The sequence below is a fragment of the Sceloporus undulatus genome, chromosome 1 (assembly GCF_019175285.1).
Source record: "Sceloporus undulatus isolate JIND9_A2432 ecotype Alabama chromosome 1, SceUnd_v1.1, whole genome shotgun sequence".
Taxonomy (NCBI): Eukaryota; Metazoa; Chordata; class Lepidosauria; order Squamata; family Phrynosomatidae; genus Sceloporus; species Sceloporus undulatus.
In genome coordinates this window covers 207,738,924-207,758,471 of record NC_056522.1, presented here as the reverse complement: position 1 = coordinate 207,758,471, position 19,548 = coordinate 207,738,924, and the positions used below count along the sequence as shown (strand labels likewise).

At 39.3% G+C, this 19,548-nt stretch overlaps 2 protein-coding genes across 5 annotated transcripts in view; one reads left to right on the top strand and one right to left on the bottom strand.

The window, feature by feature from the left end:
• Positions 1–19,548, top strand: part of RAPGEF4 (Rap guanine nucleotide exchange factor 4) — a 372,660-nt gene that overhangs the window by 32,410 nt on the left and 320,702 nt on the right. The gene's annotated exons all lie outside the window — the stretch shown is intronic.
• The window catches only part of LOC121928848 (neurabin-1-like), a 69,984-nt gene that overhangs the window by 16,443 nt on the left and 33,993 nt on the right, over positions 1–19,548 (bottom strand). For 2 of the 4 annotated variants that reach the window (XM_042464120.1, XM_042464137.1), the window contains exons 12-16: positions 18,855–19,006; positions 16,732–17,053; positions 8,983–9,139; positions 7,690–7,761; positions 7,026–7,218 (exon numbers count right to left, since the gene is read on the bottom strand). In XM_042464120.1, coding sequence (XP_042320054.1) covers positions 7,026–7,218; positions 7,690–7,761; positions 8,983–9,139; positions 16,732–17,053; positions 18,855–19,006 — 896 coding nt within the window. The remainder of the gene's footprint in view (positions 1–7,025; positions 7,219–7,689; positions 7,762–8,982; positions 9,140–16,731; positions 17,054–18,854; positions 19,007–19,548) is intronic. The other 2 variants (XM_042464128.1, XM_042464144.1) reach the window with 1 other exon arrangement.

The following is a 19,548-nucleotide window of genomic DNA, read 5'->3' as shown; positions in this document are numbered from 1 at the left end:
TAGCAGCCATTAAATAACTATCTTGGAAGTAAGAAAGCAAGTGCTTTTGCTTAGCTCAGCTGAACAGGCGTGGTTTCCACCAGTTTCAAAGATGCAGAGGTAGCAGCCAATACTCATAGGTGGTTTGCCAGCTGCTTCCCCCAAACTATCACCTACAGCACCTGGTATTCGTTGGCAGTCTCCCATCCAAGTACTAACCAAGGCCTACCTTCCAAGATCAGACAGAATCTGGTACTTTTAGGCATGCTAAAACACACAATTATGTGCTATATATACAACTGTATATATGTACTGTAAATATAACTCTGTGTGTGTGTGTATGTCTATTGTATATAACAGTGGATATATAATGCAATATAATTGTACCTATACTAAATCATGAAACACAGTGATAAAAAAACCAGCTGTGAACTGAGCCACGTTCTAAATACAATGCCACTATTTAGGCCTCCAAAGTACAGTATCTGAAAACAGCTGCATTAATCCACATAATTCTTTGTGTACTGGCAATGCAAACTGGCCCTTCTATCATTTACAAGACAGGTTCGAACACATCTTGTAATTCTTCAGAGCAGCGCATTTGTTAGTGTGAGTTCTTTGCTGCCACTATCCCCGAACAATGATGCAAGTTTGAAACTTCTGATTGGATGATCTCCCAAGGATGTTTCTCCAATTTGCAATCTATTTTTGCTGACTAAGGATTGCTCTTCAGCCCTTCGGTCCATGTTCTTTCAACTAAAAAAGGACTAGAAAGCTGGACGTATACAACCTGCATTCAAAGATGTAGCCATATTAGTTTGGATTAGTGTGCAAAAGGATCTTGTATCAACTTTGAGACTGAGAGAAAGAAGTTGGCTGCATAAGATTTTGTAGACATAAGTATACGGAAGCTTATGCAATCAACTTCATTCTCTCATTCTCAAAGGTACTACAAGATCCTTATACAACCTGCCTTCAAACTGCAAGTATAGTAATAAATATGTATACCACTGTAAACTAAGACTGCATCTGCACTGCCAAAATAATGTAGTTTGACAATGCTTTAACTGCCCTGGCTCAATGCTATGTAATCCTCAGATTTGTATTTTATGAGACCTTTAGCCTTCTCTGTAAGAGAGCTCTGGTGCCCCAACAACTACAATTACCAGAAGTCCATAGCATGGCCATTAAAGAAGTGTCAAACTGGATTATTTCTGCAGCATGGATGGCCTGTAAGAGAATTTTTCTTTTTGCTATTCTTTCTGCAGCTATAGCCTGTTCAGTGCAAGCTTTCTAGATTGCCATCTTCTCTGTTGCATTTAACAGCTAGTATGCTTATGTCTAGGTAAATCTTCTTTCTTTCTACTAAGAAAGAGAATAAACACATCCTAATAATATCTCAAGCTGCTGGAGGCGCAAATATCACCAAGATCACTCATTTGTGTCCAGCCAAGTTTCTAACGTACACAAAATAATGTAGAGAAAGTTTTTCTATTTTATTTTCATTTCAGGCTTGGGAAGTGATTTCTGCTTTCAAGTTAGTTTTTTGAACTCACATCCAAGATACATGAAGTCTATTTGTTCCCCACTCAATATCTGTTTCCTCAGCCAGGAAAAGCAGCAGCATTCATTGTACCCAGGGAAGTATTAGTGAAATGATTTGTCACGTGTCAGCCTGCAACCTTTTCAAGAACAGCCCACTATCTTTAATCCATGCATTTAATTATCTAGTTATTAACATTGCAAATGTGTAAGTTACACCTCTACTGTGATGTGCTGACTCTACTACTTCATGCTGAGAAAAATTCTGATGACATAATTCTCATTTTATAACTTTCACCCACTAAATTTTATTCTAAAAACTCGCTGGTCTTTAACTCTTGCATAAGGGAACTCTCACCAGTAGCATTGGCATTCTATTACAAAAACAAATAGACTTGGAATTACATTTTCAGAGACAACTGCTGCTAAAACAATTGATTAAATAATATGCACAGACAGAACTCTAGATTCAGAATTTTTAAAAGGCACATGCAGCCACACTACAAAGGTTAAGTTCAAGACATTTTTTAATCCTAGTATGTTAACTCTGACTTTTTTGCATGCAATGAGAGGGCAAAGGAATGTTGAGGGCAGATATTTCGGTTTAATAATAAAAAAAATTGTGGTATTTGACAAAAACTTAGATCGCTTGGATTACAGTGGGCTGAGGTTACCCTGTGAAAGTGGAAAAAAACACAAATAAAAAAACACTTTTTTAAACCTGAGAGAACACCTTTCTAGAAATTTCTAGGTCCTCCTGCATGATTCTACGGTCAACTTTCAGCAGAGTTGAACTGGAGGCCTAGAAATTCCTAGAGAGACCACATTAATCAAATCTTCAAATAATCAAATCCGGAAAATCGAAATCGCAATGTGGAGGGCTGACTATATATTGTCAACATGGTCAAATGTCTGTCCAGTCTAACATGAAAACTGTCCAAATTTTTTAATGTAGAGATCTTTAGCGCTGTTTTATTATTTCATCATAACTAAAAAAGCAATGTAATAAAGCCAGATATTAAATTTGAATGTATATAATGAGAATTGCAGTCTGCATTGAAATATGTGAATCTGTTGCCAACTATACTGTAAACATCTTCAGAGTTGTTAAGTGCATCTTTACTAAAATATTTTCAGTCACTAAATACATAGTAATAAAATGTACAATAATGTTGGCTGCATGAAATTTACTAAAAAAAGATTTAAAAATATGATTATTGGTTAGTGTTGCCTAGGAAATAGATGTCTAAAATGAAAAGAGGGGGTTTCTTATTTCAGTGTTGCACAGCAGTGGTGGGGGGGGGGGAGAACAATAACAAAAACTGGGGAATATACAGTCTTTATAGTACTCACATTTTAATGTCTACTGAACTAAAATACTTGCACCCATCCCACAAATTTGTTTTCATACTTTAGAGGAAGTCAAATGTCTTCTAATTGGCCAGACTTCCTTAGACAAATAAGAAATATTGTATTGTATCCAAGAGCACAATCAGAAATAAAGAACAACTAGCCGAAGCAATACCTAGTATTCTTAATGAATTGTCAAACCATTTGTGCAGTAACTTGTGAAATATCTTATGCAAACAAAATTAAAACATGGGATTTTAACACATGTACAAAAATAAAAACAGCATATCCCAAAGTAAAAGAACATTTGCAACTGTGAGATGATACTAGTAGATACAACTCAATAAACTTAGATTTAGTAAGATTTAACCTCTCTCAGACTTAGTATACTCAATATTATAACTGTTTACAGAATACATAATGAATTCCAGATACATCTATAAAGGTAACATCATGCTGACAAGATCTTCTTACTCTTCTCACTCTGCCCCCAAACTGGTTCTGAAATTTTTTTAAGCTTGCCAGAGCAAGCTTTTAAGGCAACTTGGTTGTAGGTTCCCCTCCCTCTTAACTCTGCTGACAGTAGAACTTCCATCAGCAGACGTGCATGCAAGGATCCTGGCAAGAAGTAATCCCAATTTTAAAAACCAGGGAGAACTTTTATCAGCTTAAAGTAAGATCAAACAAGATGAGAAAGGAGGTGACTTAGTTTTGACAGACTGGCCACACTGTCAAATTCCTATCAACCATATGATAGTATTTAGTGGTTACAATAAAAGATATCTAAATAAAAGTTTGTTTTTGGGTACAATATGAAGAGCTGGTTATGAGCTATAAAGCCCTGTAATGTCTGCATCCAGCTAATCCAAAAAAATATGTTTTCCCACATGAGTCCGCTCAGGTTTTGAGAACTCCAGAATACCCTCCTACCCTGAGGCCTGCCATTAGCAACAGAACAATACACATGCAAATCACTCCTAAATTGCCAGGTCACACAGTATATATACCCAACTCCTTTCCAGCCAAGCATTCTCTGAAGATGCCAGCCACAGATGCTGGCGAAACGTCAGGAAGAAACTCTTCTCGAACATGGCCACATAGCCCGAAAAACCCTCAAAAAACTCCAGAATTCTTTCTCTCCGTGCCATCAGCCTCACAGTACAGCTGGTGGAAATACAGGGGAGGGCCTTCTTGATGGCTGCTCTGATACAGTGGGCTGTTCCACAGTGTCCTTCTGCCAGCAGGTGAAAAAATTAAAAAAACAACAGGTCTTTTTTCACTTTTCAAGTGATAAGGCAAAAGGATCTTGCACCACCTTTGAGACTAAATGAGAGGAAGAAGCTGGTAGTATCTGATGAAGTAGACTTAAGCCTGTGAAGCTTATGCTACCAACCTCCTTCTCTCAGTCTCAAGGGTGTTTTGAGATCTTGCTGAATATTAATAGTGATGATAGTATATTCAAGAGATTTTTAAGTAACAGCATGGTTCCAAGAGTCAAAAGTATTATCTGCTTGATAGGACTCCTAGGACCAGAGATACAGAATCAGAGAAGTTCTAAAGATAGATATGGGTATAACATGACAACCTGATTAGTACTTTTTTAGTTTAGGTAAGAAAGGGGCAAAACAGATGGCCCAGTTAAGCTGGTTTCGTGCTTGCTTGGGGGCATGGCGTTTAGACGTGCCATGCCCTAAAGCTGGACAAAAGTTGAGCTGGCAATTACATGCTGTCCGGCTTCTATTCAGCTTGAAATCATAACGTTTAGATGCCACTTGCCCTGAAGCCGACAAAAGGACAGCTTTTTTCCGCTTCCATTTGGGGAGGAACCTGGCTAGATTGGGGCCGCATATCTGTTTGCTGCGGCCCCAATTCAGCCTAAAAAAGGTGGCTCCAAGCCACCCCTTTTTGGCTGTTGGTTTTGCCCCCAAGTTAGTTTGGTTTAGTTTAGTAAACAGCATTCTGCCATCTCCAGAGGAAATGGACAGGGAGGAAGTCCTCAAATTTTTTCCTTCTGATGTCCCTTTTGACCCCTGAGACAGTGCTCTAGAGAGCTAGGTGACTTGCTGGGGCAGAATGAGAGGTAACATAGCAGGAATCCAGAATGGTTGTCTCCCACACTCAAAGGACAGCATCTGCTAAACCCCTGTACACCCATAAATGTAATGAGCCCTTCCATTCATAGATAGGTTATTCTTGATTCAACCCACTTTGCTTGCAATAACTGTGCAATCCTAATCCTGACTGTGCATGTTCAATGGCAGAACTATAGCCACACCCAAATTTACTAACTCATGAGATTCCTATTTATGGATGAGGGAACTATACAGCCTCTTACATATATGCAGGCGTAAGCAGCCATAAAAACTTTTATATAAACAGATATAATGATTAAGCATCTGTATACAAATAGGGCAATCTTTCAAGTGATAAATACCTTTTCTGAAGCAAAGAAAGACAAAGTAAAGTACGGTTAGCTTGAAATGTATGCACAAGATTAGCTTAAAAACTGAAATGAACAAGAAATCCTCCAAACAAAATTAGCTGTGGAAAGATTTACAACTAAGAACTGTATGTTCTATCAAAGTCATACAGAAAAGACAGGGCATTCAAGAACAAAAAGAATTACTGGAAGACAAGGACAACGACCACAACATTAGAACATTATTTTGACAGCAGACAGCCTCATTGTAACCACCACATTCAGATATAGAAAATGAGTAGCATTCGGTAGCTTCAATAACTTCAAGTAATAGAGAATATTCCATTTATTTAAAAACAAAACAAAAAGAAAGATAACTTTAAAAACCCTCCTGACTATACATTTTTCAGCAAGGGGACCTTCCTCCACATCTATTTTTTGCTGTTTTTCAAGAGAGGAATCTCAAACCATAGATGCCATGAAGTAAAGTACATTTTTCACACTTCTGGAAAAAGTAAAAATCTCTACCCTTACAAAAAATATTGCACTACATTTTTAATAACAACAACAACAACAACAACAACAACAACAACTAAGTTAGTTGAACTGAAAATTTTATAAAAACAAAGGTGTATTTGATTCTTTTTAAGAATAAAAAGCAAAGACAGGAAGATTATTATGTATTCTATATACTCTGTTCTTCATATGTTAATAGCCACCTAGTAAGGTCATGCACCCATCCCAAATCAGTAAATTTTGAGAAGTTAGCTACGAGATTTTTGAGTATACATTTTTTTACTGATTTCCCTTGAACAAGTAGACAGTACATTTAATTGTGGTATGTTTTATTTCCATAACCTGCATTTAAGAGATAAATTGTTCTCATTTAAAAGAAATGGAAAGAGAACATAGGAAAGAAGAATCAAAGTGTGGATTGAAAACAAGTTTGTTCAAATGGCTGTAAATTGCTGAACCTTAGTTGTCACCTTCCACAAGTGAAAAGGTTCCTTCTCTCCACAGAAAGATTTCATCCCACAAAGCACTTCCACTAGTGAAACACAGGAGGATGTAATTTTCATTTATCCTTTCCTCCACATGCAGGATGCTACGCATCTGAAAACTGGGGGATACTCTGGCACAGTATCAGAGATAAGTAAAGTGGAATTAAGGGGGGGAAACATTGCGTCCTTCTCAAAAGCATCTTGTGAAGAATTCAGGAAGTTTGACTTCTGGTAGCAGCAAACTACCAGAAGTCAAATGCTAGGGTTTGGTTTCAGGAGCCCCTGTGGATATCAAAATCTGTGGATGATCAAGTCCCATTATATCCAATGACACAATAAAAATTATGACCCTTATGTAAAATGGCAAAATCAAGGTTTGCTTGTCATGGATGTTTGAATCTGTGGATGCTGAATCTGTGAATATGGAGGGCCAAATATATTTCAAAAACCCAGCCTCTTGATTCTAATACAAAAGCAAAACGTATTTGTTCTGCACTTTTATCTTCACATCATGTGGAAAATGTGTACATTAGGATAAATTTTTAAAACTCTCATAGTAATTTTACTTCAAAAATTCATCATCTTCTGGGAGAGCATCTTAAGTAAAGACTACTGCAGGCAAGTTCTTGTCACAGTTTGCACATGTGACAAGAACAGCAAACTCCAAACATTTAACTCTAGAGCAATAGTTATCAAATTTAATGTTCATAATGTACAAATAAGATTACATTTACCTTGCTTCTATTCTTTTCTTGGCTCTGTTCAAAGACATCATGCCCACCTTGGGAAAAGCTCAGAGTACTACTAGAACTATGTTCTTTATGGCTGTCTCCAAACCAAGAAAAAGGCATACAAGTGGGAATTGGAGAATCTGAATCTGATGCGGACAAATTGTTGACTGAATCTTCCAGTAGTTCTCTGGACCCCCTGAAACAATTACATTTTTTCATAAATGATCTGAAAAACTATGACTCCATAATTCTTACATTTATCGGCATAATTGTGGTACCGTACATTAAATATATATGACTTAAGGTCACATATTTTAATGTTTTGTTCATCTTGGTATCTTCATTTTGTAGCATGAAGTGTAAAGCATTTAATATAGGTCTAACCAGTAGGCTTAGATTATTACATTTCAAAGTATTTCAGAAGCAGGTGTTTTAGTGTGTGATTTTTTTTCAAACTAGATAACTAATTTGTTACCAGGTCTGAACCCTTAAAAGGAAATTTAATTCTATCTGAAATTCCTCACTTTCCAGAATACTGTTATTCAACAATATGATACACAAAATTGAAAATTATATACACTCATTCAGAACAATATTCTAGTTCCCAATCAATTTTTCAACTTGGAATGCATACAAGCTGAGAATGTACACATGTATGTATACATACCGGCTATCCAGAGAACCCCTTGCATTTTCTTTTTCTTGTTTCTTGCCTTTACCACCAGATTTTCTTAGCCCTCTGAAATTAAGAAAATAGCAAGATTGAACATAACTACTTTTAAGATTCCGTAAAGCAAAACGGACTGTCCTAAAACATTTCTGTTGTACCATGAAACAATACAGGAGTTGCCACACTACATCAAATTACAAACCACAATGTTTTTTTACACTGGAAAGTATTCTACTGTAGAACAGAGTACAGCAAATGTAGAGTTGCTGCAGAAAACAGATGTGACCCATGTATTTATGTAAACAAGGATAGTACAAGGATGGATGCTTTCTTGGCTGTCACTGGCTGAGGTGTCTCTCTCTCTCAACTTAAGGATTACTTGAGCACCTACAGCTACAGCCTTGCAGCACATCTATGCACTGGTTTGCTCTGTACTAGGATACTGACCCTGGGAAAGGTAGGAAAGAAACCATTAGCAATGTCACAATGCCATGTATGGGATTATTATTTCAGCTACTTACTGTGAAAATATACCTTAATTTGATCCTGACAAAGATGGGCCTGAATCTCTCTACATTTGCAAGAATATGTATGATCACACAAACGCCAAGACATGAACACAGACCTACTAATGGGTTTCTTGCTATATACAGTGGTACCCCGGGTTACGAATTTAATTCGTTCCGCCGCCGCTTTCGTAACCCGAAAATCTTCGCAAGCCGAAAAACCCATAGGCGCTAATAGCGAAAGCCGCGATTTCGTGCGAAAAAGCGCCAAAAAGCACCAAAAAATTTTTTCGTAACCCGAAATAACCTTCGTAACCCGGAACATTTTTTTTCAAGGGATTTTTTTCGTAACCCGGAAATTTCATAAGGCGGCGCATTCGTATCCCGGGGTACCACTGTACTTATTAATTCAAATTTTAAACAAAACGATCTAGCCCCATGACACAGCCTGTTTTGTCATAATGGCATTTTATTTATGTACATGTTAATACTTAAGGGCTGTCACAAAAGATACCCATTTTGTATTATATACCATTTATATTTTTTAAAAACCATGTATACCTCAGTCAAGTTAACTCAAAGACTCTTTTGGCATAATGCAAACTATTACGTTTCAATAGATACCAGAGGAAGATCCACTGTCCATTTACAGTGGCATTTTCAGTTTTGATGTATTCATACACAGTAGATTGCTACTTATTCAGGTAATCATTTAACTCACTCTGATATATGATAAATTTGCAGTTTAGTCATCTAATACAAGAACACAATAAAGAATGCCTACCCAAAATCTGGAAAACGCCTTTTGGACTTTCCCACTGAAGCACTTTCACTTGAGTCAATCTTTTCTTCACTTTTTTTTCCATCTGTGTTGAATGACAATGTTGATATAAGACACCTTGTATAAATACATTTTTCATTAAAAAAAAGCTTAAAATTGTCTGTGGGTAAGAACAGAAACTACATTAAATTAGCAAACGTTTCAAAATATGTGTTCTGTTGCTTTACTGAATTGACACAGGATGACAAAAAGGAGAGTGATCTGGCAAGTTCTGATAGACACAAAACTCTTTGTTTACATTTCAGTGACATTACATATACATACATCTGTATCTATATATAATGTCACTGAAATGTAAACAAAGAGTTTTGTGTCTGTCAGAACTTGCCAGGTCACTCTCCTTTTCATCATCCTGTGTTACGAAACTTTATTTCAATAAAGTTTATTTTAAAAAAAATCAGTGACATTAAATTTAATAAATAATGTGCATGTAAGTACTACAGCAAATTTTGACTTAATCTCATAAATTAAGAATAATATTTGTTTTCTGTCATGACTGAAGAATGAGATGAAACATTTTGAGGTCTTGATACTTTTGTCAGACCATAACAAAGGAATACGCATACTTTCTTCGACCCTTGTGAAATCACCAGTTTTAAAGTCTTGCTACCCAAAATTTTACCAACATGTAAGACGGAGCCTCCAAATCTGAATCAGAATCTTCAGCATTCTCTAACATGTGTTTAGGTTTTTTAGTACACTTCCTACCCACATGCATTTGACTATTTCCTTTTTAACTCAGTTTTTCCTCTCTGCCTAATTCCTTTACTTCCAACTGCTGAACTCTCCTTCTTTCCTGAATTATTTCTATTAATTGCTGATTAACATTAGGTAATAAAGGCGTGGTACACACCACCAGGAAGTGGAGTCCTGACGGCGACAGTAGGGCTTGGGAGCACGCACCAAACACACGCTCCAGAGCCCTACGACATGCGGGCAGCACCATTATTGAGCGGGGTGTGTAGATGACATGCGGGCATCTGAGCACCCACATGTCTCTTTGAGGGTCTCCATATTTTCAGATCTGGAGCCAGGTATGGTCTTAAGAGGTCACAGTGACTTTTGGAACACCATGTGAATTTCCCATCAGAAGGATATTTAGACCCAAAGACATATGAAGGACCCATGCAATACCATGACAAAACCTGAATGTGTTTGCTGATTGCACCATCTCCTCTCCACCCCCCCAGGCTTTCTGCATACCATACATAAAGGTGAAAGCAGTAAGCCAACGCTTCTTGCCTATCCCTTGCTGTGTTCCCAGCCCACTTCCCTATCCATCTATCCCAGAGTTGTCCTAAATCCTATTGTTCTTTTTGTTACTCTGAAGTTAAAGTTATCAGTAGTTCTGGAGTCCCATTGTTGATTCCCTGGGAGTTACATTGCAAGACAGCACCTAACTCCCCTTGAGGCTAGGATCTCAGATATAAATACAGTGGACTCTTGTTATACGCTGGGGTTTGGTTCCAAGTTCCCCTGTGGATAACAAAATCCGTGGCTGCTCGTCCCATTCAATATAAAGACATAACAAAATGGTGTCCCTTATTAAAAAAAAAATGGATGCTTGAATCCTTGTATAAGAAATCCGTGTATAAGAAGGGCTGGCTGTATAAGTCCCAAAACCTAGTGTCTTTGAGCACAGATAGTACAATGTATCCGAAGACCCTTCTACTTACTGTGTCTCCCTCAGATCCCGTCTGAGCTACAGCTCGCTTGCTGTGGTCACCTCTTCAGGAAAGGTAAATATTATCCCTCCTACGCTCCTAAATTCTGCTATCCAGTTTCCACAGTTCTATTTCAGTTGGCTCTGAATGGTATGTCTGTTTGAGTTATTATCATGTGTTTGGTTGCACTCTTGCACATTTCTAAATAAAAATCCTCTTATACACCCAAACTTGGGAGTCCTCATCAATTAATATTGACATACATATGTGGGAACACTCTTCAAGTTACCCAGCCTCTCATAAGCATCCTTAAATTCCCAAATTTTTAAAAGACAAGCTGACAACAATTGGCAGAGACCTCCCCAGTTCCCTCACCTTTCTTTGGGTAACATAAAAAAGACAATGAACTGTATGTTATCCAAACGTTATTAAAGTGCCAGCTACACATTCTAAAAAAAGATCAAAACCAGTATCTCAGACATATTCTGGACAGCACAGCAATCTCAATGTATTGATCTAATGTATAGGTGTACTTGATGCTTGTAGATGTACCACTAGCATCATTGTTGAACCTGACATTAATACTGAGATGGTACAGTGGTGCCTCGGGTTACGAAATTAATTCGTAACGCGGCCGCTTTCGTAACCCGAAAAGCCTTCGTAAGCCGAATTGCCATAGGCGCTAATGGGGAAAAGCCGCGATTCCGTGCGAAAAAGCCGAAAAAAGCACCAAAAGTTTTTTCGTAACCCGAAAAAACATTCGTAACCCGAAACAATAATTCCCTATGGGATTTTTTCGTATCCCGAAAATTTCGTAACCTGGGTATTTCGTATCCCGAGGTACCACTGTAGTGAGAAAGTCTAGCCAAGAATCTTAGTTGGATTCTGACCAGCCACCTCTCCTTTTCTTTTTCTCCCCCTATGCCACCTTCTTCATAAGAGACCTTAAAACTGTCTGAATTTGGGGTTTAATCCCTGGCATAGACCAAGGGAAGAGTCATAATCAAAACTTGGTCTCAGGTTGGTACAACTGAAGTATCAACACTGAACAGTGAACTCGACATTGACGAAAAAATGGGAAAACTATGGTTACTAACTGGAAGACACGGCTGAAGAAACTGTTCAGTGAATGACAGAAGTTGCAGAGCAGGGGTGGGCAAATGTCTGAGCCTAGGGGAGAGCTGCCTCTTTACAGGACTGAGGCCAAGCCAGCAGTTCCTAGCAGTTTGATCAACTGGCTTGGGTGGGGACTACTGAGAGGGCGGGTCCACTGTTGGCAGGGTTGCTTTTGTGGGGGGGGGGGGGGAGTTTAAGCTGAGAGCAAGGACCTGTTCCTCTGCTGTCTGATCAAATTTCTTACCTGCTAACAGACACAGCTTGTCAGGGTAAACAACTGACCAGTCATGTGGGGGAGGGGAGATGTGTAGCCAGCAAAATGAGGGAGGTAATGCTACTCAGGGAGCAGTCACTGAAGTTCTACAGCAGGGGTAGGCAACCTTCGGCCCGGCGAGGCCTTGGGACCGGCCCTAGCCCGGTCCTGCCGCTGATTGCCGCCGGGGCCTTTGGGGGGCAATTGTCTATAGAAGCCTCAGAAACATGTATTTATATTAACATTTTTTTAAAAATCAGCAATTTTTTTCACGTGTCCTCCATTTTTTTAAAAAAAAGTGTCTTCCATTTGAAAATTTTGCCCTACATTTGTCCTGGTTTATTTATATATTTAATTTTTTAAAAAAATTATTTAATTATTTATTTTTGGCTTCGGCCCCCCAGTTGTCTGAGGGACAGAAACCTGGCCCCCCGGCTCAAAAAGATTGCCTACCCCTGTTCTACAGGGTATTGGGATCTAGAGAGATCTTGTAACACCTTTGACACTAACTGAAAGAAAGAAGTTGGCCGCATGAGCTTTTGTACACTACAGTCTACTTCCTCAGATGCATTTTCAGTTAGTCTCAAAAGTGGTTGGTTGGATGAGTTTGGGGGGGAGGTAATCTCTCTCAGTTTTGTCCACCAAGATTCTCTGTGCAGCAGCAGGCAAGGTTGGGAGACGGAGGGATGGAGTTGCAGTGGTCTATCAGAATAATATCCCCCCGGACCAGGCATTCTATCCCTCAATCCGCAGGGTCTGAGTGTGTTTATTTAAAGGTTGGCAGCTAGGACAGATTAGGGATTCTGTTTGTGTATTGCCTATACTGCTGTTCAACAGTCTCCCTGCCTGAGCTGGTCTCAGGGGTGGTGTTGGAGTCTCCATGGCTTATGTTGCTGGGGGATTTCAACATCCATGCTGAGGCTACCCTGTCAGGGGTGGCTCAGGACATCATGACCTCCATGACAACCATGGGTCTTTCCCAAGTGGTATCTGATCCCTCATGCTGCAGGGCACACTCTAGACCTTGTGTTCTGTAGGGAAGGGGGATGATGGTGATCTGGAAATGGAGGAGCTTTCCTGGTTAGGTTTAGACTTGCTGGAACTCAGAACCTCTGCAGGGGTGGGAGACCCTTTAAGTTGGTCCACCTCAGGAGGCTTATGGATCCAGATGGATTCCTGTTGGCTCTTGGGGAGTTTCTTGCTGCCTTGACAGGTGGTCCTGTCAAAGCCCTGGTTGATCTCTGGAATGGGAAAATGACCAGGGCAATTGACACAATTGCTCCTAAGTGTCCCATCTCACTAAGTGGAGCTAAACCAGCTCCCTGGTTTTCTAAGGAGCTGGCAGCAATGCAATGAATGAGATGGAGACTAGAGCAACAGTGACAAAAAACTTAGGGTGAATGTGACTGGAAACAGGCTAAAATTTACCTGAAAGCATATGGTAGAGCAATAAAGACAGCCTTTCTGGCTAAGACTATTGAAGCTGCACTGAATCGTTCAGCTGAGTTGTTTTGAGTAGCCAGAGATCTGTTGCAATCTAGACCAGAGAGAATGAAAGCCACTCAACAGTTCACTGCGAAGAAATAAAATTACTCCGATTTGCTCTGACTTAGATGCCAAAGTGGATACAGTTCCTTTGAATGTAACCACGGCTTCTGCTTGTCCAGTGTTGATGCATACTTTTCAATTTGTGCAGCCCAAGGATGTAGTCAGGATGCTTGGAGAGGTGAGAGCCACTGTGTGTGTTCTAGACCCTTGCCCTTCTTGGCTAATTAAACAGGCCAGAAGAGGACTGGCAGAGTAGGTAAGAGAAGTGATTAATGCCTCTTTACAGCAAGGCAGGGTCCGAACATGCCTGAAGAAGGCTGTGGTAAGACCTCTTCTGAAAAAATCTTTCCCTAGATCCTACTCCATTAGATAACTATAGGCCAGTCTCCAACCTTCCATTTTTGGGCAAGGTGCTGGAGTGTAGTGGCTACTCAATTCCAGGTGTTCCTGGATGAGACAGATTATCTAGATCCATGTCAATCTGGTTTTAGGCCTGGCTATGGTACAGAAACAGCTTTGGTAGCCTTGGTGGATGAGCTAAGCAGGTAATTAGATACAGGGAGTGTGTCCCTGTTTTTGGTTTTGCTGGACCTCTTAGTGGCTTTTGATACCATTGACCATGGTATTCATCTGAGTTGCCTCTCCGGATGGAGTCTGGAAGTACTGTTCTACAGTGGCTCTGCTTTTTCCTGGAGGAACATTCTCAGAAGGTAGTGAGGGGAGATTCCGGTTCTGACTACATGGCCATTGGCCTGTGGGGTCCCTCAGGGGTCAGTGTTGTCTCCTATGCACATCTACATAAAACCACTGGGGGAAGTTGTCCAGAGTTGTGGAGTAAGATTTCATCAGTATGCTGATGATACCCAGCTCTATCACTCCTTTCCACCTAATTCCAAGGAAGCTGATCCTGTCCTAAACCAATGTCTGGCCGCTGTAATGGACTGGATGAGGGCAAAGAAACTGAAGCTTAATCCAGGGAAGACAGAGGACATCCAAGTCAGCTGAAAGGAAGATTTGGGAATAGGCATTCAGCCTGTGTTAGATTGGGTTATACAGTACTCCCCCTGAAAACACAGGTTTGCACTTTGGGGATACTCCTAGACTCAGTGCTGAGCATGAAAGCCCAGGCATCAGTGGAACCAGGAGTGCTTTTGCAGAGCTAAAATTACTGCGTTAACTGCATCCATTCCTGGAGAAGTCAAATCTGGCCACAATGGTACATGCTTTTGTTACATCCCGTTTGGATTACTGTAATGTGCTCTGCATGGGGTTGCCTTTAAAAAGTGCTCAGAAACTTCAGTTGGCCCAAAGAGCTGCAGCCAGGTTGTTAACTGGAGCGGGTTACCAGGAGTAAACAACACCCTTGTGGCAACAGCTCAACTGGCTGCCAGTTCATTTCTGGACACAATTTAAAGTGCTGGTTTTGATCTATAAAGACCTATACAGCTTGGTTCCAGGCTATCTGAGCTCACCAGAGTGTTGAGATCATCAGGAGAGGTACTTCTCTCTGTCCCACCACCCTCTCAGGTTTATTTGGTGGGAATAAGAGAGGGGCCTTCTTGGTGGCTGCTCCCAGGCTCTGGAACTCTCTCCCTAGAGAGGCCAGGCTGGCTCTATCCCTACTTTCTTTTTGGAAGCAGATAAAAACATTTTTATGTCATCAGGTTTCTCACACTGACATGAGTGCTGTAAAAGTTTTATAAACAGTTTATAAATTTGAACATGTAAGATTTTTAACTTTTTGAAATTGTTTTTTTAAAAAAACCTTTGTATTTTTAATGTTTTATATTGTTTTAACTTGGGACTGTTTTAAATTTTGCTAGCCGCCTTGAGTCTCTGTACAGGAGGAAGGCAGGATATACAGTAAATAAATAAATAAATGTATGCAATAATAATAATAATAATAATAATAATAATAATAATAGGGGTCACACTGTCCCTCCCAAAGAGGACGCCATTCTCCTATATTCCTTCCATGCTGTTTTAAACGCAAGAGAGGCCTTTTTCAAGGTCTCCTGTTTGAAAGATGGCTTCTCCGGGGCCTAAAACTGCACAGCTCCCACCCAAAAAAGTGGTGAAATTGCACTAGGTTCTCTAAGGTAAGTTGGGTGTCATTCAATGGCAATTTCCCCCTGCAATTTCTTTGGGAGGGCTTGTTGGGGGAGCACTGTGAGGCATAAAAAATAGCATGGGAGTATGTGGCCAGTGGGCTGCACTTTCCTCACCCCTGCTCTAGACACTTCAGGTCTACATAGTTGAGTGCATACTTTGTAAAGTGCTGACAATGTTTACACTACAATGTGACAAACTCTTAAAGAGAACAGAGTGGGACTTGTCATCTGACTGAGGAATGTTATTGCCACACTCAACATGTTTCTTAAAAATAAATCTAGATGCTATGAATTGCCATGAAGAGATTTCTTGGTACAATAAGCCCAAAGGCTCTTGGACAGAAAATAAATAGAAATGCTGATGAAGTGTTAGCTGATGAGATTAACACAAAGAGAAAAAGAACAACTGAGAAGAAACAGATAGAGAAAAAATAAAATTACACAAAAAATAATGCCTCTGAGCTACAGTGGACAAAAAGGAACTGGTGATAAGGATGAGTGCCTCACCTAGACACTACCACCTTAGTAATGAAACTCCAGTACATCTTGAGTACTAGAAGTTTCTGAGCAGCTCTGGGCAGGCACAAGACAAGCAATTATTGTGATTCTTCAAATTATATCCAATTGTGGTTAAGAGAGTTCACCTGTACTAGCTATGGAAACAACTGCACTAACAATTGTACATAGGTTAAGATGAAAAGGACGACACTCTAACAGAGGTGACATTATACAGCCCTCCCCTCTTTAGACTCAGGTCCACTCTATTTGGCAGACCATATCTCCCAGTATGAATCAGCCTAGGCTATGAGATACCCTGGAGAAGTTCTTCTCTCTGTCCCACAACCATCACAAGCATAATTGGTGGTGATAAGAGAGAGGGCCTTCTCAGTGGCTACCCCTACACTCTGGAACTCCCTCTTTGTTCGCCTTCTCTAGATATGAATGGTGTAACAATAAGCCAAGATTTTAAAAATCTTTAAAACAAAGTTTTAAAACTTACCTTTGTTCACTTTTCCTTTTCCTTTTGATTCTCTGTACTTTACATTTCGACAGTATCCTGAAGGAGAATTTGGAGTAGTATCATCATTATGGGCCGGTTGAGTTACTCCAGGATTACTTTCTGTGTGTGGTTTATAAACTGGAGAAGAATTCACAGAAACTGATGGACTTGATTCTAATAAACTTTCAGTACTTTCACCACATTCATGTTTATCAGTGCTTTGATCTGTATCACTCTGCTGTGATGAAGTGATCTTCTCTGTGACCGTTGAAGAACCAATCCCACTATTTTCCTCTGTCTCACCATTATTATCATCCACACTCTGAAAACAAGGTGAAAAGCAATATTTAATGTACAATCTAAACAGTCTATGACAAAATGAATGGCCACCTTTTTATTAAATATTTTCATTAAATGACACCATAATCTAAGGCTTGTCGTGGATGCCCTCATTTGAGGTTAGATGGGTATCTAACTGGGCATGGGTTGTTTTCAGTGGTAGTACAGTATTCTTACTGTTAAATGCTCTTTCAGAAACATTTACTCTGTGCTGACTCTTCACAACACCAAGGAAAATCTATCTTCTTTACCTGAAGTTTTCATTAGGGGTAGAGCACAGGAATTTGTTTTCCTATTTTTTTTATCTTTTCTTCAATTTTTATGACAATTTGGCTTTTTTAATCATTTACTGGTAAGTAAATGTTACTATTTACTTATTTACTCCGAATTTTAAACATTCTGTATAAAATATACTCAACAAGCAAACATCAAACAAGAAAAGCAAATGCTAATATTTCATTGAGAATTATAAAATAAAATCATCAATAATAAAATTCAGTTTGAAATGCAGTGCTGATTATACTCAACTATAAGTCAAGAAATTTATGCCCAAAAGTTGACCCTAAAATCTGGGGTCAACGTATATATAGGTCAACATAGTCACCATGGGTTTAGATCGACTGGAGGGCAGTTAACAACGACAACAAAAACAACAATCAGTAATACTGCTCATAAAGGTCCTTTAAAAAGCAACCCTGATACCCCACTCTCTGTGGCTCAGCAGTGATTTCTGAAAGAGCAGCAAGGCATGAGTGTGAGTATGTGTGGTGATTCCCTTCTCAATCCAATCTCCAAACCTTTCCTTCTCCTCCTCTTCCTGTTTGCATTTCCCATTTTTCCTCCACTTTTACCCTATCTCCAAACCTTTGCTTCTCCTCCTCCGTGCATTTCCCCATTTTCGCTCCACTTCCAACCTGATCTTAAAACCTTCTGTCTCCATGGGCCATATCAAAATCAATGATTTTGGCCCTAAAACCTTCCCTCAACTTATACACGAGGTCAACTTGTACACAACTATATATGGTATTTAAAAATCATATTGAAAGGCACTAAACGTAGCAGGCATTCACAAATTTAAATAATTTTAATCAGTGTTAAAAGGGGGAGTTAAGTATCTCCCTAAGAGACAAGAACTGGGCTATGGAACTGTGCTCCTCCTTTCAAGCACAATAGAGATCTGGACATTTATTTATTTATTAAATTTTCTTATACCATTCCCTTACATGTCTCATAGTTCAATGCAGTCAACTCAGTGTTTCTTGTGGACTACTCGTGCTGTCTATCCAGAGATGATGAGTTCTTTCACAGAGTTACAGAGGATAAAACTAAGTTTTACTGAGTTCTATCCGAACACTTGTTACAGCCTTGTAAGTCCCTCTTCCTTTTAAATTCATTTATATTCACAGGATTTAATAGCACAAAGTTCTTGTTGAAGTCTGCTAATGAACTAGCACTAGAGATCTATTTATATTTAGGGTAAAGTAAATACAGGGTGCCCGCACCATATGCAGATTCAAGGTCATGCAGACAGTGAGCCCTGGACCTCTTAATAGCGTGAAGGAGTGTGCCACCATTAAAATCAATGGGATTTGAGGTCCCACAGAACGGATCCCCTGTGTACAACAAAGGTACACTGTACAATCAAATCATTTATTTGAAAAACTGGCAGAATAAAACAATGCTAGACCTTACTAGACACCCATCATGCTGTTGTAACTTATCTCATGAATGCATTGATAGTTAAAAATGAAGGCTACAAAAAATCAATAAAGTGAACACTGTACCTGTGAATTTATATCTTTTTGTCCAGCTCCAAGAGACTCTTTTAACTTTGACCGAGAAGGTGGCTGACGTTTTACTTTCAAGGCAAGCTGAGCTTTTGCTTTATGTGCACTTGTGTCTAACCTCGGTGTGTCTCCAACAAAGTTATCAAAATCTGTAATGAAATTGCAGTTATCTTTAAAAAGAATATTCCAGCAGTAAAAGATTTCTCAGCTTTCTACCTCTGTCATCAGTTATTCAGTGCTCCTTCATGAATTAAAATTTAATCTTAAGTAACCAAACCAAAATATTGTGAACTCAAATTCAAAAGCTTGCATGTTCTTTCAATTACACAGTTGGTTCAATAAAATGTCCTTTTATTTGTTATTCATAATATAATGCAAGTAACATTGATTTCTATATATTAGGTTTTTATAAGAGAAGACACACCTTACTGAACCAGTATATAGATGGCAATTCTAAATGGAATACCTTGAAGAATACTTTTAAAAGACAGAACTTAGACTGCATACCAACTATGGCAAGAAAGGGAAATGTGTGCCTCGCCAGATATTGCACTACAACTCTCATCATTCTCTGTCAACCAAACCAATTGTATGGATATTGAGAACTGCAGTCATAGAATCATAGAATCGTAGAGTTTGAAGAGACCACAAGGGCCATCCAGTCCAACCCCCTGCCATGCAGGATATCACA